This window comes from Thunnus albacares, chromosome 7, assembly GCF_914725855.1.
Source record: "Thunnus albacares chromosome 7, fThuAlb1.1, whole genome shotgun sequence".
In the NCBI taxonomy this organism is placed as follows: domain Eukaryota; kingdom Metazoa; phylum Chordata; class Actinopteri; order Scombriformes; family Scombridae; genus Thunnus; species Thunnus albacares.
The window spans coordinates 16,859,500-16,885,464 of NC_058112.1; the positions used below are offsets into that span (position 1 = coordinate 16,859,500).

Sequence of the window (25,965 nt, forward strand, 5' to 3'; positions counted from 1 at the left end):
GGGTGAATGAGCTGATATTGCCACTATAAAAGTGCCCATGGCAACCCAGCAATGACGCAACGGCTACCACTACCATAGTAACCACAGAATAAAAGTGTTGACTTTCAGAATCTGCTGTAGCCACTTTTGCCGTCTGTTTCTGTGTGGGCTGGTTGTCTGTTTGTTGTATGAATTTGTTCATGTTTTTTTGTGTGTGTGTGTGTGCATGGGGGTGTGTGAATGCATGACGTTTCACTTCGGCATGTTTGAATGAGCTGTTTTCAACTCTGGAAAAGCTGATTTGGTCTTGTTTCTCAATGATTACTGTTTGCCCTCCCTCCTCCGGAATTTCTCCCGCCTTTCAACCCTCTGTACTCTAAAAGAACATTTCTAAATCTAGTCTTTCCCAGTCACATTCACTTTTTTCCATCTCTTCATCTGCTGTGATATCCTCCACCCCTGAGTTGTTTATTTCTGTATGCACCTCTACTCATTATTTACCAGTCTGTTGGAAGCCCTTGTCGTTATTAATCATCTTTCCACCATTATTTCTATCTCATCCCTCCCTATCAAGCCCTCTCACATTCTGTTTTTATTAATATCACCATCTGTCTGGCTGGAATTGCTCTCTTCTCTCTGATCTGATGACTTAACTCCTACACCCACATACAGTCCTGATTGGATGGGCTAATGGCACAGCAGCGGTGGACAGCCAGCTGAGATGATGAGATGTAGGGGCACTGTGTAACAGTGTAGCTCATCATTATCATCACATGAAGTTGTGAGTGCCTGGTGGCTGCAAACCTGCACCACCTTTACACACTAACTGTCATCCTCTGAATTCATCGGAGCACACAAATAACCCCCCCCCCCCCCCCCCCCCCCCCCCCCCCGCCCCCACCCCCCTCGAGACGTCATGAGATCCGCCTCCAGCCTAACCTGCCATGCCTTTTCTCTCCTCTCCTCAGCCTCTGTGTGTGTGTGGTTGTACAGTACTGTAGGTCTCTTTGGGACCTTGAGTGATACGATTCGACAGATGTTCATTTCTCTTCCACTATGACATCACACAGGCAGGCAGAGACTGTGGGTGTGTGCCTGGTGTGTTTGCTACTGTGTATGTGTGTGTGTGTGGGGGGCGGGGGGTGGGGGGGATTGTGAGATAGAGAGCAGGAGAGAGTGTATAGCACCCATATCATTATGGAGGCTTTTGCTGTCCAGATGCATTAATAGCTCCAGTCTTGCTTTTAAATCCTCTAATGTATTCTAATGTACTCTAATGTATTCTGATGCAGCGCTGGGGCATGGCGGTGTTTTAATAGAGTTTTCGAAAGAGACAGCCTCCAGCATGCACACACCAACACAATCTCTCGGTATCGTCCTGTTTCCTCTCTCTGTGTTTCCATCTCTGTCATTCCTCTGGCTCCACTCTCTCTCCCTCTCTTGCGCTCAGGCGGTTTATCTCATTTAAAGATATGACCAGCTTCTCTGCCCTTATCTCTGACTTTTGACTGGGGACACTGAATAGTTGCTTTCGAAGCAATCAGAGAAAACAAAGAGGAACTTTAGAGATGAACTCATTATTTAACCATGAGCAGGATTTTTAGTGTCCCCAGACTTGTTTAGCACTGGTCCACTTTGTGTAAAAATTATTAGAGTAAGTATTATCGCGTTGGAGTACACAGCATCACGCACACACACAGTCATAATTGCACACTATAATAAAACCTCTTAGGGTTTCACCTCTATGCTTACATTAGTCCAGTTTGGCTGTATAAAAAGTGCTGATTGTTCTGTGCTTTCTTCTAAATCTTACCAAGATGAATGAAGCTTGAGTTGTCAACAACAGAACTTGGATATAAAGGACACTTTTTGCTGTGTCATGGTAATAATTTGCTGTGGTAAGCCTTGTATGGCTTTCACAGAATTCTAATAATGCTGTCATTTAAAAGAACATTGTTCCATCTGTGGATAGGACCCGGGATTATAAGAGGAGGATGGGACACTTTATCATAGGCAGCATGCACTGGAGACAGCCTCCATAATAAACTGTGTTGAAATGAAATGAATAAAAAAGTGCCCTGGGTCAGATTCATGCTGGATTTAAATGTATTTTGTTTTGTAATTGCTTACCACTTCTGCTGTATCACAGAAGTGATTGTAAAATATCTGCGGAGTCTGATTTGGTTACTCCTCTACTTTTACTGCAAGTCATTTTTGATTTTGAGGATATTTTCTGTTATTGTCTTGCAGTGCTTCCAATGTTTTTGAACTCTTTCTCTTCATACTATAATCCTAGCAGCAGAACACAAAAAATTGCATAAAACAGTAATTTTTAGTTCTATGCAGCAGACTCAGTATGTTAGACTTTTCATCACAGCCGCCACTGACATCCAAATGATGTAATTGCTATGGTAACACATCTTTTATCTAGTGGAACTTTGTTTGTGCGCCAAACGACTATTTCAGAGTAGATTCAAATGTGAATGACTATTCTTTCAATTTCTGTGTCTAAAATCAAGCTGCATTTACTACATAGTGCTCTATGTCTAGTTTACATCATTTAAATTTATTGTCTAAATCCTGGAGTATCAGACAGTGTAATTCTGCTTTTATTTGTCTTGGAACAGATCGATGATTAATTATGCAGTTGGAAACCACCTGAGTGATGACTGTATTTGTGTGTGGATAAATCATTGCTTGTTGTGCTCTGGTGGTGACAAGTTGACAGAGCCTAACAAAGATCTCTTTGTCATCAAAACATTGCTCTATAAATTAACTTTATTGGGACGGTGTAAAATGTGGTGTCATTACATTATTTTTTGCTATATTTCGCATTGGATAGATGTGTAAATTACAGTTACACTACAACTGACAGTGAGCTGCAAAACTTCACAAGTGTCCAAAATCTCAATTTACTGCCCACTGTAGATTTTGGCTGAAACGATTAGTCAAACTGACTAATTGATTAGCAGAAAATTAATCAGCAACATTTGTAACTGACCAATTAAAAATGCCGAAATTTCCACTGTTTCCTACTTCTCACAATGTGAGTTATTGCTGTTCGTTGGTCAAAACAAGTTATTTGAACATGTCAACTTGAGCTCAGATAAATTGTGACAGGCATTTCTCACTATTTTCTGACATTTTTCTGAACATATTGATTAATTGATCGATTAATAAATAATCAACAGATGAATGTAAATATTGTTGCTTGCAGCCCTGCTATAGCATAAACCATTGGGGTTTTATTATGTAGACAATAGTAAATTAATAAAAGGACAGAGCAAAAGTCTATAGTGTAAACTCTTAAAAAAAAAAGGTCTTTTCATCCCGGTCACATTTCCAGAGTTTCTCTCCTGCAACCTGCAGTGGAGCCACAAATCTGATGAAACAGAGCTGGACACATGAAGCATCCTCCTCGCCCCGAGCCGCCACAGTCACACATTGCTCTCCACCTGCTGCCTCCCTCATGAAGCTCTTCACACTCCACATAGTTGATGACCTGCCACTGCAATAACGGCAGAGTTTTGGAGGTCAGGAAGGATGAGGACTGATAGCTTTCTGCTCTTATTTCCGTGGCAGCGGACAGATGCTGAGCCTGGAGGATGGAACGTCCTCCAGCAGACAGGAAGTTGAGGGCACCAAGAGGGAGGGCCCCAGCGAGTACGAGATCACCCTGGAGAATAAAAACAAACAGGTATGTTTTTCTCAAAATGCGAGGTGTGACTTCTCTTTCAGGTGTGTATGTGTGTGTGTGTGTGTGTGTGTGTGTGTGTTTGGGACAGAGCGAATGATGACTCCTCCATCCCTCTTTCAGTGTGAGGAGGTGAGCGCATGTGAAGAGGGTGACAGGATGATCATTTGACATTATGCCTTGCGTGACAAAAAGATTCCCATTCAGATCTATTTCTGTCACTGTTGACATGAGAAAGAACACCATCGTTTCCACCGCCACAGCGAGAGGAACACGAAAGATGCTAGGTTGTCATGGTAACAGTTAATAACTGCTTCTGGCGGCTGAAGATGTCTTTATTTCTCATAGCAAACTGCTGAAGGGTCTTCTGTTGCTACTGCTATTGCTTCTGCAATGTGTGTGTATATGAGTGCGTGCTCCTGTTGTATGTGTGTGTTTGTGCACTTTTTGTAGGCATGTTTGCTTGTGTGAGCAGACACACACCCAGGCACACATGAGGCTGTCCTCCTTTTTCTTACTCTTTGTCCCCTCTTCCCTGCCTCTGCTTCCTTCGTCTCTTCCTCTTGCTGAAAATATAGTAGGGCAAAATTCTGGAGGATGCTGAGATTTTGGGCTCTGCCAACAAGCAGCACAGATATAGGCTTGTGCGGTTGTTTACTTTTCTATTCATTTTCTCAACAGCACCTTTGTCACAGCCCATCCATCCTCCTTCCCTTGGCCCTTCAGCCACTATTAGCTGTTGAATGATGATAGATGATGTTTACTTTGGCTCTAATACCATAAACCCTCACCGGTTTTAAAAGAGCTGGCAGATAAGCAAGAAGGATACTTCTAAGAAGGGTGTGAGTGAGTTTCATGACTCAGACAATGCTGAAATTTTTTTGGTCTTTTGTAGTCATGGGCACAAAATGGCAACATGATATTTGTCTGCTGCTGGATGAGTAAATATTTTTCAGTGGCATCTGTGTGCTTTGCAGTATCACTTTTGCAGTGTCTTCAGTGAGTCTCGGAGCCTTGTAAACATGTTTGATATTTAAACTCACACCCCCTCACTCTCTTCCCCTCCCCAGATAGAACAGTTGGAGCAGAAGTATGGAGGCCATCTCATAGCGAGGCGGGCTGCCCGTCGCATCCAGACAGCTTTCCGTCAGTACCAGCTTAGCAAGAACTTCCAAAAGATCCGTAACTCACTGTCGGAGAGCAAGTTGCCCCGTCGGATCTCCCTGCGCCATCCCAGCCCTTCAAGCCAAAACCGGAACAGCGCCCAGAGACACAGTTACAGTCTGCATCCGGGAGGAGGACAGATACCTTTGCGCTCCAAAACACCACCTCCGCCTCCGTGTCGCTCCACCTCTCTGCCCCCTTCTCCTGCCTCTGCCCCAGCAGCTGCTCCTCCTGCTGGCCCAGGCCCAGGACCAGCTCCAACTCAAACCCCTGGACAGACACTCACACAGCTGGAGGACTGCTTCTCTGAACAAGTGAGTGCTGCACTTATAACTGTTTTTATTCAGTTATAGTTCCCATACACTTTGTTCTGAGTAGGGATCCAAAATGGTGCAGAAAAAGAAATGTAGTTTCATGTTTACTTTTATCAATATACTGTTAAATCTGCCAAAAGCTGGATAAACATTCCAATTGAATCACAGTATTCATGTTGATGTTTTGACCAATCATTAAGCCCTACAGCTGTGCTGCCATAAATCTACAGCCCACTGACAGGCGACATCATTTTCCAATCCTGACCTCCCCGCCTTTGAATCCTACGCTCACCCAAGCAAAGAGCAGATACTCAGCTGTTTAATCAAGCCTTATATCTACATTGTATCTCTTTCAACTAAATTACACTGTCTCAGCTGGCTTGTTCAGTCACTATCTTGTTTATCTAGTTTCATCTAGTTTTACAAATAATAAGCAAATACTAATTAGCAAATCTGCTGGTATCACACACTTTTCCACCCATGAATCATGTCCCTTGACCTAAAGAAAAGCATTGTTTTTTTAAAATTTGTAGCTGCACTCCTTGGCCCAGTCAATTGATGATGCCCTTCGTGGTTGGAGCTTGTCAGAGGGTGGAGAGGGGAAGGGCCTACTGATGGACCCCGGGGCCCTTCGTGCAGCTGCTGAGAGTGCTTGTCTGCCCCGCAGTGCCAGTTCGCTGCTCATGGCCTTCAGGGATGTCACTGTTCACATTGACAGCAATAGCTCCTACACCATCTCTTCTGCTACCACCACAACCACCACCTCTCTGGGCAACACAGGTGGAGGAGAACCTGGCAATAGGAAAGCCTCTGTGAGTGGGATGGCTGGGGGGGGAGACGGCCAGTCGGCAGAGGGTGTGGAGCCAGAGTTTCCCGCCCCTCCTCCCAGTGAGGAGCTGGAAATGGTCGATCCAGGATCCAGGAGGGGTTCAGCGGTGCCAGCTCCGGGAGTAGGAGGGACGGAGGGGGAGAGTGGCTCAGACAGACAGGGGTCCACTTCCACTTCTACCTCTACATCCACTTCCATCTCCACAGCCCAGTCTAACCAGCAGCCTGCCCAGATCTACACCCAGTACCAGCAGTACCACTACACTCATCCTCAGCAGATTCCAGGAGGACCGAGCCCCGAGGCCCTGCAGGCCCTGGTCGTCTCTCTGCCAAGAGATCGCTGCCAGGACCCGGCTTCCTGCCGCTCACCAACCCTGTCCACAGACACACACCGCAAACGCCTGTACCGTATAGGACTCAACCTCTTCAATGTGTGAGTGGCCAGACAACACACACACATGCTCATGCACACAGAAAATTGTGAAAAATTTCTGCAGCTTCTGGCTCCGGGTTCAAAGTACACTTATTACAATGTGTGTCTAACAAATCTCCAGTAGCCCTGCAAACTGCTCTAAGCAGCTGCTCATTAGTGTTGTGATTGTTTGGAGGAGCTGCCTGTTCAGTGGCATGTTGTGATGTCCATGAAAAAAAGAGTTGGAGATAGAGAGGAGGGAGGGGGACAAACAGAGGAAAAGAGTGAGAATGCAGTTGAAGAGGAAAGGCAGTCAAGGAGGTCATGAACAATGTGAGAGCCTCTCAGTTACTATAAATAGAGTCCACGGTTGGCCTGCACTTTTTATTAGTTAATGCAAATTAAAGTAAATTAACTCATATGCATCAGTGACAGTGGGTCTGATCCAGAGGTCCAGAGCTAACAGCTTTTGTGCATGAATGCACTCGTCCTTTCCTTCTTTCTCTTTATACTATTCTTCCTCTTACATGCACACCCCATGCACACACACACACACACACACATATACACACACACTTTCTCTCATACACACACATTAAGCACCCTTTCTCTTAAATACAGTGCTACGCATTTTCTTTCTCACTCTGGCCCACACACCTCTCCGCTTGAATGCACAGAAACATCATACACACGCTGTTAACTCTAACACTATCTGCTTTTCTGCTGTTGGCTACTGCGGGCAGGAACCCAGAAAGAGGCATCCACTTCCTGATCACGCGTGGTTTCGTCCCAGACACAGCCATCGGAGTGGCTCACTTCCTGCTGCAGAGGAAGGGCCTGAGCAGACAGATGATTGGAGAGTTCTTGGGAAACAGCAAGCTGCAATTCAACAGAGATGTTCTTGAGTGAGTCCTCATTTTTTGTATATGGCGACATTTATACTGCACCTCACAGTCTTCATGAGTGATGATGGAGTTTGTTCATGGAGATTTTTTAACAAAGGTTATAAATAACCTCTTTTCAAATCAAATCAAATTTTAAATCATTCACTAATGCTTTATAGATCCATCATAAGCCATTAAAGGGGTATTGCAGCAATTTATTACCTGTATTACACCTCCAGAAAGTTTGAGGGATAGTTTTGGGGAAGTTTGGGGATAAAAATCTAATTTAAGGGAGGATGGCTAAAGTCAAAGCAGCAAAAACCAATCACTATGACATCGTCAGCATATATTACTCACTTTTGAAAGCTGCTCCAGAGCCGCACAAGAAATTGAGACAAGACATTTTCACAGGTTGTGTAGTACTCCTGTAGTTCCCTTTTCATGAGAAGTGTTGCCAGGTTGTAGAAAAAAACCTTTGGATGTTTTTTTCCTCCTCCAGCATGACACTTTATATTAATTTTTTAGCTAGTTCTTTAGTTCATTAAGAAGACCCCTCCAATAGATTATTTGACCATTTACCTTCTGGAAAAAAGCTGTAGAGCATCTGGTCTAAAATCCCTTGTGTTGCAGAGTTGAAAGTTTGTGGTAAAAATCTATAATTTATATATGACTTATGAACATTTACAGCGGCAGATTTAATGTCTAGATAGTAAGAGACTTACAATGCTTTATTTTACAACTAAATGATGATTTAGTAGGCTACTCTGGAGCTTTCGACCATATCACACAAAGCTCTTTAGATTGCTTAATTGCCACTGTAGATGTTCAAACTTTCCATGATTTTGAGCACCCCCATGATTGCTCATCCATGTTGAAAGTCACAATTCTGGAGCTTTTTAGCCAAATAAAGGTATGCTTGCTTGTAGGCAACTGAGCAAACTCTATCTGGTGATGAGGACCATGTGATATGGTCAAAAGCTCCAGTATAAGTGAACCTTGAGATTTTTGTCAACCACTCTTTCTAAGGTAAAGAATGAATTTTGACTCCCTGGATGTTTTGTTACTTCTAAAAAAAGAGAAGAAATGAAAGATTAAACAAGAGGTTTGTTAGAACTTAATGAATTCAGGTATTTTAAAAGAGCTAAAAACAGAACTGGCTATTGGAACCCAGCCCCACATATACAGTACACGTGATAACACACAGACAAACTTGACATGCAGCACTTGTATAAATGCAACACATCCATGAAAACGCGCATTTACTTAATGCTTTCATGCTCACCCTTTTTGCATCCAACCAGTGTAGACAGAGATCCAGGATAGAGAGGCTTTTTGCTGAGGTTGTTGCAGAGACTGTAGAAATAGGTCACTGCACTGAACACACACACACACAAGCACACACCCTCACTTTCTCTCACATTGACACACAGACACATGCATGGACACAAATACCAACGTAGATGTACACACACGGTCGCAAAACGTACATACACAAATTTGTTTATGTACTTCCATTGCCACAGCCTGTCCTCAGTCTTTCATGTACCTCTCTCTTGCCCCCTTGCTCTTTGCATTTCATTATTTCACCCTCTCATCCCCTATTTCCTTCCCTCTTATCTCCCACTGTCGTCAGACCCTTTCTTCTCCATTGATGTTTGCACAAAGTGCGTGTGTGTGTGTGTGTTTATGTGTGCAAACATGTTGTCTCTATGTGCGTCTTCCAGGTCAGTGGTTCTGTAATGGAAGTGTGACTGTAAAAGGAAGATTTGCCATCAGCACTTGGGTACTCATAGTTTGTTGTACATGCACACACACGGACACACGCACACTCGCTTATTCACCTTCTCTTCTCTGTGAAACACTAGAACTAAAAACCTTATCTCACTCTCCTTTTCTCTTTTGTTTTCTGTCTTTCTGTCTGTCTCTTCACAGTTGTGTTGTGGATGAGATGGATTTTTCAGGCATGGAGCTCGATGAAGCCCTGAGAAAGTTCCAGGCTCATGTTCGTGTTCAGGGAGAAGCACAGAAAGTGGAGAGACTCATCGAAGCCTTTAGGTGAGACTGTCAACTCGCTCAAAACTGGCCTCGCTGACTAACAGGCTCTGGCTTCACTCTTTAATATGACTCCCCGCTACAACAGTCCATCACATGACTGAGCAGGGCTTGTAAGGGCACTCTGAACTCTTTTAATGAAAAGACCTTTTGCCTGTGGCCACCTATGCAAAGTGAAAAAACAATGACACGTAACCAAGCTCACATATTTTGCAATAAATTTAATCAAAAAAAAGAAAAAAACTCCTCTGATCTCATCTCGCAGCCTTGGGGTAGCAGACGTATCCAGAATGGCATACTAATGGGCCAACTGTATAGGCAAAGTGTTTAACTGGTTCTGCTAGCTCAGTGCGGCACGCTCTGATGAGACCAAAGCTCTGTATCATTAACAAATTACACTGATTGCCTGTAACCTTTGACTAAACTCAGCAGTATTTGATTGTCAGCCAATCATAACAGAGATCTGAGCTGCAGGCAATCAGTGTGCATTCCATAAGACAAAAATAGATGCTCTATTTCACAACTTTCTCCTCTGGATGACACTTTCTGGCCAAATCTTGAGGGTTTGTTGGTTGTTTGTATGTGCCGGGCAGTTGTGTGCCATCAAAAATCATAAATTAATATGTACAAGTGCACATTTGGTACTCATGAGGTTTAAGTCTGAGTTGGTTTTCTGCTCATTTTGTCAGTGCTGACTCTCGCCTTCTAGTCACAAAAATGTATGAGCTTATCTGCTGAAGAAGGCTCATTTGAATACCAAGAGGACCTTGAGAGACCTATTCTAGTTTGCACACTCCCAGGTGCCTTTGAGTGGACTGCCTGGCTAGGCCTCTAGCAAACTCTTTGACAGACACATGTTTTTGTGATGCAATTTTACCTTCTGTATGAAAATCCTTTGAGGCTACAGCAGACAGAAATGACCAGACAAATAGACTTTGCATCCCCTGGCTGTCAACTGTCCTTGAAATGTCCTGGAATTATCCATAGATTTCCCACAGGACTAAAAATGCAATAAAAATGTCCATCATTGTTTTCTATTTCAACATAATTGGTTGCATTGTTGAGTACCTTTCATCTCCTGCTTGTGATGTACTTGTGATCTGCAGCTCTTACCCTCAGGTTTATCAACAATGTCAACAGTGGGACATGACTTGAGCCACTGCCCCTTTGAACTCATTAACCAAAAAGTCCTTTTCTATTGCACAAAATTGTAGTATGAGTTAAGGTTAGGGGTGTGTAATCACCATCGAAAGGTACCAACAGCATTCAAAATAGCATTGTCTTTGTTTGGAGCTGTTTTCTCATTGTCAACAAATCCCAGGAAAAATCCAAAACCAACAATGCGTTAACCTATTGCTCAGTACTTTCAGACTTCACTCCCTCATCTGTAGCTCTCAGCTCCAAGCTCAGTCATTCTTACTAAAGACATCAATCTTTAAAAATGGTTAAAAAATTTATAGTTTCATTTATTCAAAAGGGGCAGAATCGAGAATCCAAGAATTGTCTCCTTATCGTGGTCGAGGGGTTTGAGTATCCCTGTGATCCTGGGACCTGTGTTGTCGGGTGCAATAGCCCCTGGTAGGGTCTCTCAAGTTAAATTGGTCCCAGGTGAGGGTCCAGACTAAGAACGATTCATATACCTCAATGAAATAGCATTTCAGGTACGTGGGAGCCTTGCACAGAAGAGAAAGACCGGGGTACCCTCCTGGAGCAGCTTGTCAGTGAGCATCTGGTGGCTGGGCCTTGACCCATGGGGACTGGTCAGGTACAGCCCAAAGAAGTAACATGGAGTCGCTACCCTGTGGGCCCAGCACCTGCAGGGATAAAAACTGGGGTCGGGTGCATTGCCAAATGGGCAGTGGATGGGAGCAGGGACCTGGGCATGCTGATCCCGGGTTGGGATACTCACGAGTCTTGGCTGAGTGTCGCAGTGTTGGAGTTCTCCCTGTGGAACAAGAGGGTCGCCTCCTTGCAGCTATGTGTTGCTGGGGGGAAGACTCTGACTGTTGTGTGTGTGTACACACCACACAGCAATTCAGAGTATCCTGCCTTCTTGGAGTCTCTGTGTAGGGCCCTGGAAGGGATGTGGCCCAGCGAGTTTATAGTTCTGCTGGGGGACTTCAGAGCAATGACGGAGAAACCTGGAGGGGGATGACTGGGAGGAATGGTCTCCCTGATCTGAACACGAGTTTTGCATTGATGTTGGACTTCTGTGCTAGTCATGGATTGGCTATAACAAACACCATGTTTGAGCATAAGGTTGTTCATAAGTGCACCTGGTACCAGAACACCTTAGGCCAAAGATCGATGATCGTCTTTGTAGTTGTGTCATCAGATCTGCGGCCATATGTCTTGGACACTCAGGTGAAGAGAGGAGCAGAGCTGTCAACTGATCACCACCTGGTGGTGAGTTGGATCACATGGTGGGGGAGGCTGCCTGGTAGACATAAATGAATAGTGAGGGTGAACTGGGAATGTCTGGAAGAGGCCCCTGTCTGCAAGGTTTTCAACTCCAATCTCTGGAGGAATTTCTTCTGCATCCCGGGTGTGGTTGGGGACATGGAATCTGAGTGGGCCATGTTCAGGACCTTAATTGTGGAGGCAGCTGTTCAGAGCTGTGGCCAGAGTCGTTGGTGCCTATCAGGGTGGCAACCTGAGACCCTGCTGGTGGACAACTGTGGTGAAGGAGGCCATCAAGCTGAAAAAGGAGGCCTTTCAGGTTTGGCGGACCCAGGGGGCTCCTGAAACAGCAGATGAATACTGAAGGGCCAAAAGGGCGGCAGCTTAGGTGGTTGCTCAAGCAAAACCTGGATATGGCAGGAATTTGGGGAGGCCATGGAGAAGGACTTTCGGTTGGCCTCAAAGAAGTTCTGGCAAACCATTGGGTGACTCAGGAAGGGGAAGAAGGGCTTAGCCCAGACTGTCTTCAGCAGGGGAGAACTGCTGACCTTGACTGGGCCTCATTCACTAATATGTTCATAGAAATGTTCTTACTTGGCGCACAAAAAAAGTGTACACACAAAATTACCACCAGATTCATGACATGTGCGCATCAGCAAACTTTGTTCTTACCACCGAGCATATCTTAGTGAATCAGAATCATTCTAAATTGACAGGCGTCTGACCACTATTGGTTATTAGCATACTACCACACCCCCATTTCTCTATTTAAGGAAAGCTCTGTTGGAGCGGTGCAGCAGTGGAGAGAGCTGTCACATAGTGCAAAGAGTGCGGTGATGGTAAAAATGCAACAAAACTTCACTGCCCAGAAGTAGAAGCCAGAAAAAGCAGATTTGGCTGGTAAACATGTCATTGGCACAACTGTTTGGAGCCTGATTTTGAATCCTGAAAACAGCCTGCATACCTGTTGCACCACTACGTCCATAACAAAATAAGAAGTTGCTAAATGTGTAGATCTGTGGAATTGCTCTAAATAAATCCCTATTTTTCAAGGGACCTCGGAGATCTGTGAAGAGCTCAGAGTAGAGCCACTTCTCCTTCACATCAAAAGGAGCCAGCTGAAGTGGTTCGGGCACCTGATTAGGATGCCTCCTTACACCTCCCTCTGGATGTATTGGCCAGTCCAAATAGTAGGGGACCCCAGGGCAGACCCAGAACATGCTGGAGGGATTACATATCTCTTCCCCCAGGAAGAGCTGTTAGCAGGGTGAAGGATGTCTGGGTTTCCCTACTCAGTCTGATGCCACTGCAACCCAGTCCCGGATAAGCAGCGGAAAATGGATGGATGGAAAAAGGGGCCAGTAAATTCCTAAATTGGCTGGGTACTGTAATTTTTGGCAAACATTACACAAACATGAGAAAAAATGTGCATTTGTTGGGGACTATTTTCAGCTGTGGATTAATACAAATTTGGTGATCTAGGGAGTATTTATGGCAGCAGGATGCCCTATGTAGGGTTGACTTACAAAAAATCCTGATGTCCATGTTGATCATAGTGAAGGAACATGTCAAACAGTGCTATAGTGTAGCTTATTGGTGTGTTTTTAACAGTTTTTGGACTACAATGGAGGTCTGTGGCACAGATGATAAAGATATATCCGGCTTTCAATACTCAATATTTGTTAGCAGGATCAATTCATTGCTGGTGTTGGCCTTTTCATGGGATTTGTTGACCATAAGAAAAATGGTTTGTTCCTACTCCATGAGAGAAGTGGTGAGGGAGGAGGGGAAAAAGGAGCAGTCATGACACTTCCCCCCTCTGCTTTTGATTTGAGGGCCAATGAGAACACCCACCATGGTCATCAGTTAATCACATCACACACAATCATACATGCTGAGCCCCAGGGTGCAGATTACAAATTCATCTGCGATCTCAGACCACACTCTCCGTTGCTGGAGCTGTAAGTATAGGTCAGAAATGAGCGGGCTTTATCGAGACAGCCAGACATCCGATGCCATGTATGTTACATAATAGTTGTTATGTCATCTGTTTGAAGCGTGTTGTACTCTTGTCGTGAGTAGTTCTTTTATACGAAGTGGTATTTGTGCCAGCTGGCATGCAACTTTCATATGCAGATATGACGATATAAGCTTGGGAGCCAGTGTTTAAATGAACTGGTTACATAAGATGGAGACCTGCGCTTGAAAGTGTGAATGAAGCAAAAACACACACACACATACACGCACGCACATACATACACATTTACTCACTCAACTGTTTGCTCACTGAGTGCATAAGCATGCACATATATGCACTTACAGTTCATGCACATGTCCATTTGCATGCATACTCACACACACACAGTACAGCAGATCTTGCCTTGCATTCAGTCTTTGATGAATTTGCTGCAGAATTACATCAAGTTGGCAAATCAGGAGGCTTGTGTGTGCCTCTGTGTGTGTCTCTCATATTGTGTCTTTATAGGAGTGTTTCTGCCGAGCAGGATCTATTCTTCCTCAAACAAAGGCATTGAACTGGGCTACAGTCGATTGATACCCTGTGAGTTCTCTGGCCTTAGATCTTCTGTGGGGTATGGGAAAAGGCTTTCTGGTTGTGCAGGTCTCAGATGTGGCCTCTCGCTTGCATATGCTCTGACAAGTACACAGTCCTTTGGAGCAGAGCAGCCCTCTCCATGTCTGCATCCTGCCTGGCTGCAAAGATAAAAGCCTCCCGCCACTGAAATGGCCCACTGTGTAAGTGTAAGTGACAGTAAGAAAGATAGGGAGGGAGCTGTGGGAGAGGGAGGGGGGTGGAAGCGAGAGTTTGTGGAGCCTGTGGGCAGCAATGGAGCAGAGCAAGTCCAAATGCACCATCTCTGGTTCCAAAGCAGGCTGGGTAGCGTTACCTTACCTACGGCAGAACCATTTTCCACTGTCAAATATCTCCTGTGTCCTGTCAGTCTTATTTATCACAGAGTGACTGCTCCTCGCATCTGATTAGAAGTTACAATCAGTCAGTGTTTGAGTCAATCAGTCAGATGATAAAACAGTGCAGCTCATTTGGTGAGATATCTGCCTTAAAATCAGTCAAATTGGCTTCAGTTTGTGGCATGAATAATATTTTCATGTTGCCCTCATAACTTTGACAATTTGTACTAATCTCCCTTAATGATGCACTGATGATGCGATTTTGTTATTGTGCCCATTTGCACCCCCAAAATCCCAAGATTTCCTCCAAGCTGACTGTTGATATTTTGAAACTCAACAGTTAGTGCTGAGAGGAAATTTGTGAGTGTGATGTAACAAAGCCAGGGAGTGCATCATTAAGGTTTGGTACATTGGCTGTATTAGCCTCAGGATATAAAGGTGTCGAGAGGTGTTTCTAACATTTAATCAGTCCTCATTGATGTAAATGGGGTGGACAAAATATTATATATATAAAATTTCAGTATAATGAAATGCAATTCAACAGCACCTTAAACTAGAGCCTCCAAAATGACCATAAAGTTGAATTAACACATCTCCAAAACAGTTAAAACAAAATTTAATATTAAAACTTTCTTGAAGGTAGGATTTACTGCAGGGTTGTTGTATGCAGTAATTTTAGCTAGGTGTAATTAATAAACTGGTCACTGAGTGTGATTTCACATCAGAGCAGTAGTTTCGTACATCACTCAGTTGTGGATGTTTTTTGTGTGTTGCTGGAAAGTTGATGCAGACGCTGAATAAGGCTCCTGCACCAACAGTGATTAAAGGATAAGGTTGGCGATCTTATGTGCAGAGCCAAACCAACAATGAACTCATTGTTCTTGTGCTAGATTATACATTTCTCAGAGAACTTCAGTACAAAGTCAAGAGATTGAGATATGTAGCACAACAAGCTAGTGAAGCTCTGTAAATGGAGCTGCGTTCTCACACATGCGAAGCTACATCTGCCATACAAGGCACTGCTCTCCTGAGACTGAAAATGTGATCGCTATTTTTAGTCTTTGGAGACAAAAAAATCAACAGTAACCATTGTATTTGGGGTCAAGGAACATGTCACCCAGTGCAGCGGTGTGGCTCACTGACATGTTTTTAATCATTTTTGGGCAACAACAGAGCTCTACAGCACAGAGGAATACGATATATCAAGCTTTAGATACACACACAATACTTGTAAGTAGGATGAGTTCATTGTTGGTTTGGCTCTGCACATGAAATTTGTTGACAAGGAAAATATAGAAAATCACCAGCCTCATCCTTTAACAACATACTCTGGATCTGGATTGTTCTCATGATACTTTGGCAGTACATAAGGCAAAAAATGTGATTTGCGCATAATACATAAAGTGTTACCCTTTTTTTGGTTTATTCAACAAACTGTCAACCTGGGAACTACTTTGTTGGTTTTTTTCTGTATTTTATTCCTTTGTAACCCATGTTTGTTACACTAGGTAAAGCATTTCAGCTACACGTCCTGGTGTCCATATAAAAGCAATAATACCCTTCAGAACATTATTCAAATGATCGCTGGGATTTCAGTGCATCTGATGGTACTTGCTGTGTCATACCTGTGGCAACTCAGTGTCTTTTTAAAAGTGGTACAATGGCTAAAAATCCAAAGAACTATTATCACACTTTAAGAAATGGCTTGAGATATATATAACTCTGTTGTCCTATTTGCCTTTCACAGCCAGCGGTACTGTATGTGTAACCCTGATGTGGTGCAGCAGTTTCACAACCCAGACACCATCTTCATCCTAGCCTTCGCTGTGGTCCTCCTCAACACTGACATGTACTCGCCCAACATCAAACCCCAGCGCAAAATGGGCTTAGATGACTTCATACGCAACCTAAGAGGTTAGTGTGTGCGTATAATGTGCATGTATGAGAGAAAGAGAGAGATAGAATGTTTACATAGATGCTCTATGTTTGTGTGAACCGTCCCTGTAGACAGAGCTGGTATAAAGAGCTGCAGTCATGTTTCAACATTTATGCTAAGTGGTTTTATGAGCAGAAAGTTTGAACATTGGTTATTTATGGAAACCACATGCACACACACATGCACATTTCAAACCTTTTACTGTAGATCATGAAGAGATTCGCTGGCGAGATATGACAGAAAGAATGATAAGATGGATGAAAAAGGAGAGCATAAGGGAGGATAGTCAAAATTTTACAACAGCCACTCTTCTTATCAACCTCACTTCAATCTCACTATCAGCCTTTTGAGTGACAGCCTCTTCAACTGAAGTAAATTACTCAAAGAGGTGGCGGGCGCTTGCCTTTGCTCGCTAACATTAAAAAAAAAACCCATCAGCAGTGCAGAAGGAGATTTCTGATATCCTTGACTCAGAGTTCTGCCCCAGAGACCGTGGCATCAGCCCATTTAATTGAGGCCCACTTAGCGATAGATTTAACGATATGAGCTCAGGTTTCCGGAAGCATCTCATCACCTGTGATGTGCTCCCCGAGGCTCTTGTCTCCGTCCAACAGTTCAGCAGATACATACATTTACTTCAGCCAGGGCTTACAGCGCTGCAGTTTGACTTTTATTTGTACCTTCAGTTAAGGGTAAAAATCCAAACTAAAATAAACTTTAAATACCTTCACAACTCAGTTTTAATTAGTGAGCTAAACAGGTTTTTTCCTTAGGCTGAACAGAAGTGACAGACTGCAGTCTGATGTCTGTGAGCAGCTCTGCGGTGATAATGGAGCATCTGCCAGGACACAATGACAGCACACATACTGCGATAAAAGCCCATTTTCTGATTCACAGCAACAAACCTTTCAATGAAATAAAATTAATTTGGCTGTAATATTTCAGACAAAAAAACTATATGAGCCAACACAGTCAGTATCAAATTCAGTAGTTATTAAATTTATCTTTTGTATCCACACTGGCTTCCACTGTAGCTGGTGCTAATCTTCACAGTGATCTGCACAGTAAAATCATTCAATTCTTATTCAACATCTGTGAATAATAAACACAGACATCAGCTGGCTGTGTTTGAGGTTTTGGCTTTAGTGTCTAAAATCTGTGGAATAGCACAATATAGATTCTGTTTGAGGGTAGATTTTTCTTCTCTGTACTGCCTAGGGCCATTTGTTGATATCTCCTCTTTGGTAGTGATGAAACATTTAAGATAACTTCTTATACTGCAAAAGAACTTGTCTCCCATCCCAAGCCCCACAAGTAGCCTAAAATCTGCCACAAAATGTTCCCTTCCTCAACTTAAGTTTTTATTATCATCTAACCAGAAGAACTAATCAGGATTTTACTAAAAAGTGTAAACCGTCACCTAAGTAATAAAACATGAAAATTGACTTCAAATCTCATCTAAATCACATAACAAAGTCTTTTCTCTTTGGGGAGGCCAGTGCCTTTTTCTATAGAGCTACTGGTGATGTAGAGCTTTCATTTTTTGGTTAAATTCTTCTTCACATAAGGCCCTTCACTACAGTTGGTTTGTACCAAACATTAATGGGCTATGTTACCTCATTGACTACTTTGTGCCCAGTATGTTGTCTTTCTGACTGTTTGCTAAATCCCTCGCTCAAACTGCAATTGTCCAATAATTGCTTTGCAACCATGACTAGGCAGAATGATACTCTGTATCTAAAGTTTGGAGGGTGGTTTCTCTTTTAGTCTTTCCAAAATTAAAAACACAAGAAGAAAGTGTAATCGATTAAAGATAAGATCATATCTACCATAAGATTGTTAGCATGTACAGCTAACTGCTCAGGCTAACTAGCTCTACACTGCAATGCAAGATTAAGCTGGTTTATGTCTATGTCTTCTACATGGATCATCAGCTGGTGAACATGCTGACTTTTTGCCTGAGCCATGCAGCTTTAACCTCAGTCATTTAGCACAATATATTTAGCCATAACATGCATATTTAAAACCTTGTGACAAGATTCTTGTTTTAAAACAAGTCAGCTGGAAACATTAGAGTCAGCCAGAGACATTTTCAACCAACTCATGGAACTGACATTACCTTAATTAGCTAGCTAGCTACAACTGATAAAATCTTTGTCTTTTAGTTAGCAAAATCAATGGTTGATGATTAGACATGAGAAGCCTGCTTTTGTGTACCTCTGTCTGAAATCAAGGACCCATTGTTTAAAGAATGACTACATTATTTTCAGTGGTAAATCTTACACTGTTATTAATGTAAACTGCATATTTGCAGTGCAAGAACAGAAAGCTTGAAAGGCATAGCAACCATCCATAGCAACAATAACAATTGCACATTTAGTGTTAGGGCTGCCTTTAGGAGCTAGCTATAGGCTACTTCTTAACCCTGATGGTGACCATTTCTACAATGTATGGACCTTTGTTCACCTCAGGTGTGGATGATGGAGCAGACATACCCAGAGAGATGGTGGCAGGCATTTATGAAAGAATCCAACAGAGAGAGCTCCGCTCCAATGAAGACCACGTCACCTATGTGAGCCGTGTGGAGCAGTCCATCCTGGGCCTGAAAACTGTGAGTTTTATGTGTTTGTTTGCAAGTCTTTCCCCTTTCCTTTTGTTCTCATTTCAGGCAGCTGTCTGTACTTGTTTGTACTGTCTCTTTTCTCTTGTGTCATCTATTATTTCGCAGCAGCCTGTCCTCTGTACTATCTGTCATCTCCATCTCTTTAACCTTGCCTCCACAGATCCTCGCTGTGCCCCACAGACGTCTGGTGTGCTGCTGTCGTCTGTTTGAGGTGCCTGATGCCAACAAGCCTCATAAACAGAAACTGTCCCAGCTCCAGAGAGAGGTCTTCCTCTTCAATGACCTGCTGCTGGTGAGGATTCACCACTAAAAACTTCTATTCAGTTACTCACCACAATACAACATATGCTCCTGAAACCACATTTTAAAGCCAATTCAAAACTGAGTGAGACATCACAGCCACATTTTGTGTTTTGTGCATCTCTAGATCCTGAAATTGTGTCCCAAGAAGAAAAGCTCAGCTTCTTACACCTTCTGTAAAGCTATGGGTCTCCTGGGAATGCAGTTTCACCTCTTCAGCAATGAATGTAAGATGCTGTTTTACTTTTCAGCAGATTATTCTCAGTCCAAGTCAACCCTGCAGTAAAAATGCTGAGCTAACTGTCAGAGACAGCATTGTTGTCTGGCAAGTCTAGGTCAGGACCCAGACTAAAATGCCAAGGGGTTGACAGGAAGACAAAAATAATCCACTGTTATGGCAACTATTTCCCAGAAAAATTGCAGGAAAAGTATTATCTGTTAAACAAATATTTTTATTTCTTCATCAAATTGTTGTCCGTGGTAAAAGAATCTGCAAAGGGCACCACATTATCATCATAAAAATTAAGTATAAACATAAGAAATGTTATGGGTGTTAAGGGTAGGTTTGCTGTATGAGTATGAATCTGCTCAACACTCACATCTGTACGATACCCAGAACAACCCAAATCTGTTGCAGATTTAATATTATTATGATTATTTAATATTAAAAATAATAAAAAATTGGTTTGGGCAATTTCACTCTGAGACTTGTATAACATCAATTTCAGTTGTGCTTCTTGTAATTTCAAGATTTGCGTCATTTTTTCATTAACATTTTTTCTTTCACAATTACTATCTATTGGTCCAGGAGTACTCTACCTCAACCCCCAACTCCTCATAATAGCTTTTTTACTTGCTATTAAAAGTATTTTAACCACACATCCATCTAGAAATTACAGAGATAAAGTACCACTCAACTCATAGGCAAGTGCCGATTTTTCACTGCCCCATCATGTTCAAGTTTTTTTTGGTCTGCAGTGCCAGGTCAAACAAAAATATTCATCATCTGAGCTCTTATTATATTTTCAACAATTAGTTGATCCAAGTCCCCATAATGTAGATTTTGAGTTCAAACACAGCGGTGTGATTTATTGATTTATGAATGAATCTTGACAGGTCTGACACCACAATGTACTGTTTTGTTAAAGTTAGGATTTCTCAATTAAATTATAATTCTACCTGAATAATCTGTGAAATCATCCTTTAAATTACCTTCAGGTCACCAAAGAGAGAAAAGTTTTCCCCAATGATCACCAGTATGTATGATTTTCCTAATATATATGGCCTTCACTTGTAGTGTTCAAGAAGCTAATGCTGCCAAAAACACATTTGGCCAGTAGCCTCAAAGTATGAGTCTGTGCAAGTATTATTAGCATCGTCTCGTGAAAGAGAAACTGAAGTAAAAATGGCAACACTGAAGTGTTATGAAAGATCCACATCCTGCATCCCTTTTTAGAATCAAAGTTCTCTTTGTCTGTGTTCCTCATCAGATTACGCCCATGGCATCACCATGCTGAGCCCATTTACCTCAGAGAAGAAGCAGCTGGTGAGTTTCTGCTCCCCAAGCGGAGAGGAGCTCAGGAAGTTTGCAGAGGAGCTCCGAGAGGCCATCGCTGAGGTCAATGAGATGGAGCAGATACACATCCAGTGTAAGAAAAAAAGCACACACACATCTCAACAAATGCAAATTAAATGCACACATACTGTATACAGCTGGCTGCACCCTCTCTCTCTTGGGTTGTAGGGGAATTGGAGAGGCAACAAGGCATCCAGCCACACAGCATACACACCAATGGCGGGCAAGTGGACACACACACAGGACACGGCTCTCCCTCAGGTGCTGATTTTTCCCACATGGCATAAAATGCATAAAACACTATATATTAGTCATGACAATGCATATATCACTAACGGAAATCTAGAAAATAGAACAAGTTCATAGAGGAGGTGCATGAATAAAACCCACCACACTTTAATTAACAGGTTATATCTCTTTTGTTTAATCAGTACAAAAACTGAAGTGTAAAATGAGAAGGTATAGTTTTATGGGGTCTCCGTGATGATGTCCGATAACCAGTGATAAGAGTGTTAATTCATAAGCTTTAGAGGTGCTGGTTGGCGGATTTTGTTGCTTTTGGACAGAACCAGGCTAGCTGTTTCCCTCTGTTTCCAGTCTTTGTGCTAAGCTTAACTAATCGGCTGCTAGTTATAGCTTCATATTTACCGTACAAACATAAGAGTGGTATCAATCTTTTTATCTAACTCTCGTAAGCATATTTTCCAAAATGCTGAACTATTCCTTTAAGCAAATGACAGTCCCCTGTATGAAAAACTGTTTTTGATCTTTGTCATTCTGTATAGTTGAAATCTGCCTCTTGACTTACATATAGAGCTTTTTCTCCCCACAGGCCAACAGGATGTGTATGATAAAACAGGCAACAACAATACAGTAGAGGTGAGTGCCAAAATCACTCTTGTCTCCCTGAGGTAAGTGCCTGCGTCTTTAGATCTGTGGGTGTGGTTTTTGTATGTGAGGGTGTGTGCAGTTAGACAGGGACTTTGCCTCATCCTGAAAAGAAAGTCTGCTTTATGCTTTGCTTTAAAAGAGCTCCGCCTGAGGCGCATCTCCACTATGCAGCCAAGGATACAAAGGCCACTGAGAGGAGTCTGCTGTAGTGGTGCTACAAACAGTCTCTTTCTGTGCCTCATGAGTGGATCAGCAGCCACTCCACTCCCTATACAGCATCCGTTCTTTCATCAGCTGCTGCTTACCAGCCTTATTGTATAAGCCTTTTGCGAGCCACCATAAGCCTGGCTGGCTGCTAGAATACCATCTACAAAGCCAGATAAGCTTGATACCGTTAACACTGTGTTGGGTGTGTGTGTTTCTGTAAAACCAGCCCTTCCTTTAACTAAGCTTAGTGATAGAAGTTGTTTCCTCCTTCCAGTTTTCTCTTGGTTTAATTCCTTTGCCCGTTTCTCTCCTCTCTCTCTCCTACCTCTCAGTCAGTCCTTTAGAGTTGTAAATAATTGTGTTAGGGAGACACCACGCCCTCGGTGTCACCTCTCTCCTCTCCTGACACTCCCTTTATCTTTTAGCTTCTCATTCTACCACTCATTGACCATGTTCGCACACACACAGACACACACACATAAAATCCCAACTCTCTCACCATGATCTCTGACTAAAATCTCTTCTTACCCTGCAACCCTTCTCTTTCTGGGCTGGTGTGTGTAAAAATGGAAGTGTAAATCATGTAAAACATGATTGAGAGAAAAAGAGAGTGTGTGTATATTTTGCATGCGCTCGCTCTGCATACTACCTACCTGCATGCCTGCATGCCCATGTGCGTAACACACCAGAGGGCTGCGTAGAGGCTGCGTTCAGGCTGGTAACTCCTCATGCGTTCTCTGACTGTTCCTAAACTAGGTGTCAATTCACAACAGGCTGCAGACCTATCAACTGAGCCAGCCCAGCATTGAGTCCACGCCTCTGGCCCTGGCTGCGCCGCCTGCCCTGCTCAGTCCCGTTCAGCCCGGGGAGCTACGCCCAGAAACACTCATCCAGTGTCAGCAGATCGTCAAGGTGATTGTCGTGGATCAGAGTGGACGAGGGCGGATGGAGGCCTTCCTCAGCCAAGGCCCGGCCACCCACCAGCTCATCCAGTCGGCCATGTCGACACCTGTGCGTGTCAGGGAGGGAGACGGCCCCCAGCCCCCGCTGCCGCCTCCCCCTCCCCCGTACAACCATCCCCACCAGTTCTGCCCCCCTGACTCACCCTTGCCCCTCCACCACACCATGCCTCTCACCCGCAGGCGCAACTCCAGTGGCTCCCGCAGCATTGTCTGAATCACTGACTACTCTGTGGGCCCTGGGGGCCAGACATGACCCTCACACCCGGACACACACACACTTGCTGGAGCACTAGTCGACTCACTTTGAAGGGTAAGATAAAAGTATAGCAAAAAAAAAAAAAATAGGGATATACTGTGTAAGTTGAATGAAGGGACAAAGGAAAAGGAAACCAACAAGAATCTATTCATAGTCGTAACTGAGTGGTGGTGTTTTTGAACATGGAGTAGTTTTGATGCCATTTTTGAAAGACAACTTTTCTTCTTTCTTTTGTCTCCAGCCGTACATCACCCAGTATATGATTGTGTTGTCTGTCTAGATTTCACACTCTTTAAGAGATCTTGTGACTTTGCATTTTTAAATGTCACCTGCTCAACAAATGTGTTTCTGTCAGAAAAGCAAACTCTGGCAGCCCTGAAAGAACATTGGATTGCTTTAAATATGAAGGAAAAAAAACTCTGTTTTGTTTACTTTCAGGGTTTTGATGTTATGTTCACACCTCTTTGTTTGGTCTACGTTTTTCAGTACTAGATAACACACTCAGAAAGGAACAGTTTCAGCACAGTTAAACTAGCTTCTCCACACTGCCATCATTTTTGCTCATCTCTGCATAAATGTGAAGAAATAAGATTACCAGTTTATTTGTTTCCTTCATTTTCTAGGGAAAAGAAAATCGGTATGATTGAGGAAGGAGGTGCAGGAAAAGCTCTAACATCTCTACCCTGTCATGTACAGTATAATGTAGTATGCAAGGATGTTGCTGCTTGCTAAACTAACCTGAAACCATATCCCGGCGACAATCATATTTTTCTGTGCTTCATTTGCTGTTCTTGTGAGTTTTGCTGAACTCGTGCGAGCAAGTATCCTCACAATAGTGTGTGACCCTGATTCTGTGGCGTTTTGCTCTCACAGAGCTCAGGAAAGGATCTGCTGCACTATAACATATGATATCTGCACCTTTGAGTTGTATTGAGAGCCGTGTGCTTGTGTACTGTGTGTTCAATCTGCTTACTCAAGGGTGGCAGTGGGTAGGGCTGGTAATTCATCCAAAACAAGGCTAATGAACCCCTTTCTCCCCTTGTACATTAACTCCTAATGGATTATCTAGTGTGAATATTGTTGTTACCTTTGGATTTAGGCAATATATCTGCCTGGAAAAGTCTAGCTTTAGTTTAAAAATGAATAAAAACGGCTCCACACAGGGTAGACCAAGGTCACCTTACAAAAACATCATCCCTTTCTCACATATTTTTCCCTTGCACACTGAATATATTATATAACCAGAGATGCATTCCTTTACTGAATGTTAAATCAGGGGGAAAACGGAAGATGTCCATGAAATAATAATTGATTTCATCACCATGTTGTCTGTCTGTCCCGTGTCGGTGGTTCGAGCTCAAGCCAGTTTGTACAGCAGATCACAAATCATCCAACTGAGACACACCGAACACGTCTTGTACCTTTTGCACCACAGAATATATTGGATATATTGTAAATAGATAATATAGATTTATTCTGAAAAAAGTGATTGGTTTGCCCAGTGTATGTATCTACGTATGTATTTGTACAGAGAAGATCTAGTTTAAAAGAGAAAAAAAGGATATAGTTATTATAGTTATTATTATTCACATTTAATATCAGGGGGTGTCCTAAATCCTACTGCTACGAGAGACAGGAAACAGGCAGCTTTTATAGAATATACTCCAATTACCATGGTAACACACACTGATATTATTACAGATCTACATTAATCATTTAATTACCATGTCATATTATTACAGGATTATTAAGAGATGGCTGTGTCACCTGTTAGGGTGTGTAAAGGGCTATGCTGTATTGGTGAATACGTACAGTAAATCACAGGTCATGCACGCACACATACACAGTATATATATATATATATCTATATATATGTATATGCACACACAGGTGAACACATGCTCATGAACACATACACAACCACACACACTGACGCACACAAACACGTACATAGCTGCCAAAGCAACAACAAATCCAGCTTAGATTCACCTTAGGAACTGCTCGATTACTCAAGTCAGCAACCTTGCTTTGTTTACTGTAAACTCTGACTGACTTGTACTATACAGCATGATATTTATTTTTTGCTTTTTTAATTTACAGTACACGGGAGGAGTTTGATTATATGTTCGTATCATTATTGTCAGGGCATGTTTGGTTGATTGATGTCATTTTCTCCCCCTTTCTACTTCCTCTCTCCTTTCTGCCCGACCCCACCCCCCCCCTTTACCCTTCTTCTCCGTGGTTGTCATGGAGACGCACCAATCTGCATCCTCACTGTGGAGCACTGTCATTAATCTTTGCACCCTCACAATATTTCTATAAGGAGGTTTCTTAAAGATCAACATGTTTACTAATGGAATATTTCTAATTTTTTCTGTTTGAAGAGAATGAAAGAATAAAAGTAGTTTTTACTCTCGGACTGTTTGTCTGTCTATACTGTCTTTAAATTACCTGCGTCTGTAGCACTGTCTGCTTTTCTAATGAATGAATTTGCACCAGGTGTGCAAGTACGAAGGTGGAATGAAGGAGCTTATGGGAAATCAGTCTACACGGGTGTTC

The 25,965-nt window shown here is 42.8% G+C and overlaps 1 protein-coding gene across 3 annotated transcripts in view; it reads left to right on the forward strand.

Annotated features, from left to right (window-relative positions):
* Positions 1–25,818, forward strand: part of iqsec3b (IQ motif and Sec7 domain ArfGEF 3b) — a 32,748-nt gene extending 6,930 nt beyond the window's left edge. The window contains exons 3-16 of one of the 3 annotated variants that reach the window (XR_006404319.1): positions 3,562–3,676; positions 4,744–5,151; positions 5,685–6,412; positions 7,135–7,296; positions 9,208–9,330; positions 16,403–16,569; positions 19,063–19,202; positions 19,375–19,506; positions 19,642–19,741; positions 21,005–21,163; positions 21,259–21,351; positions 21,923–21,969; positions 22,945–23,460; positions 24,030–25,818. Coding sequence is in view for 2 of the 3 variants with exons in the window: in XM_044357832.1 (XP_044213767.1) it covers positions 3,562–3,676; positions 4,744–5,151; positions 5,685–6,412; positions 7,135–7,296; positions 9,208–9,330; positions 16,403–16,569; positions 19,063–19,202; positions 19,375–19,506; positions 19,642–19,741; positions 21,005–21,163; positions 21,259–21,351; positions 21,923–21,969; positions 22,945–23,364 (2,794 nt within the window). In the remaining variant the exon portion in view is untranslated. Of the gene's footprint in view, positions 1–3,561; positions 3,677–4,743; positions 5,152–5,684; positions 6,413–7,134; positions 7,297–9,207; positions 9,331–16,402; positions 16,570–19,062; positions 19,203–19,374; positions 19,507–19,641; positions 19,742–21,004; positions 21,164–21,258; positions 21,352–21,922; positions 21,970–22,944 lie in introns of all 3 variants that reach the window. The other 2 variants (XM_044357832.1, XM_044357833.1) reach the window with 2 other exon arrangements.
* The last annotated feature ends 147 nt before the right edge of the window (positions 25,819–25,965 follow it).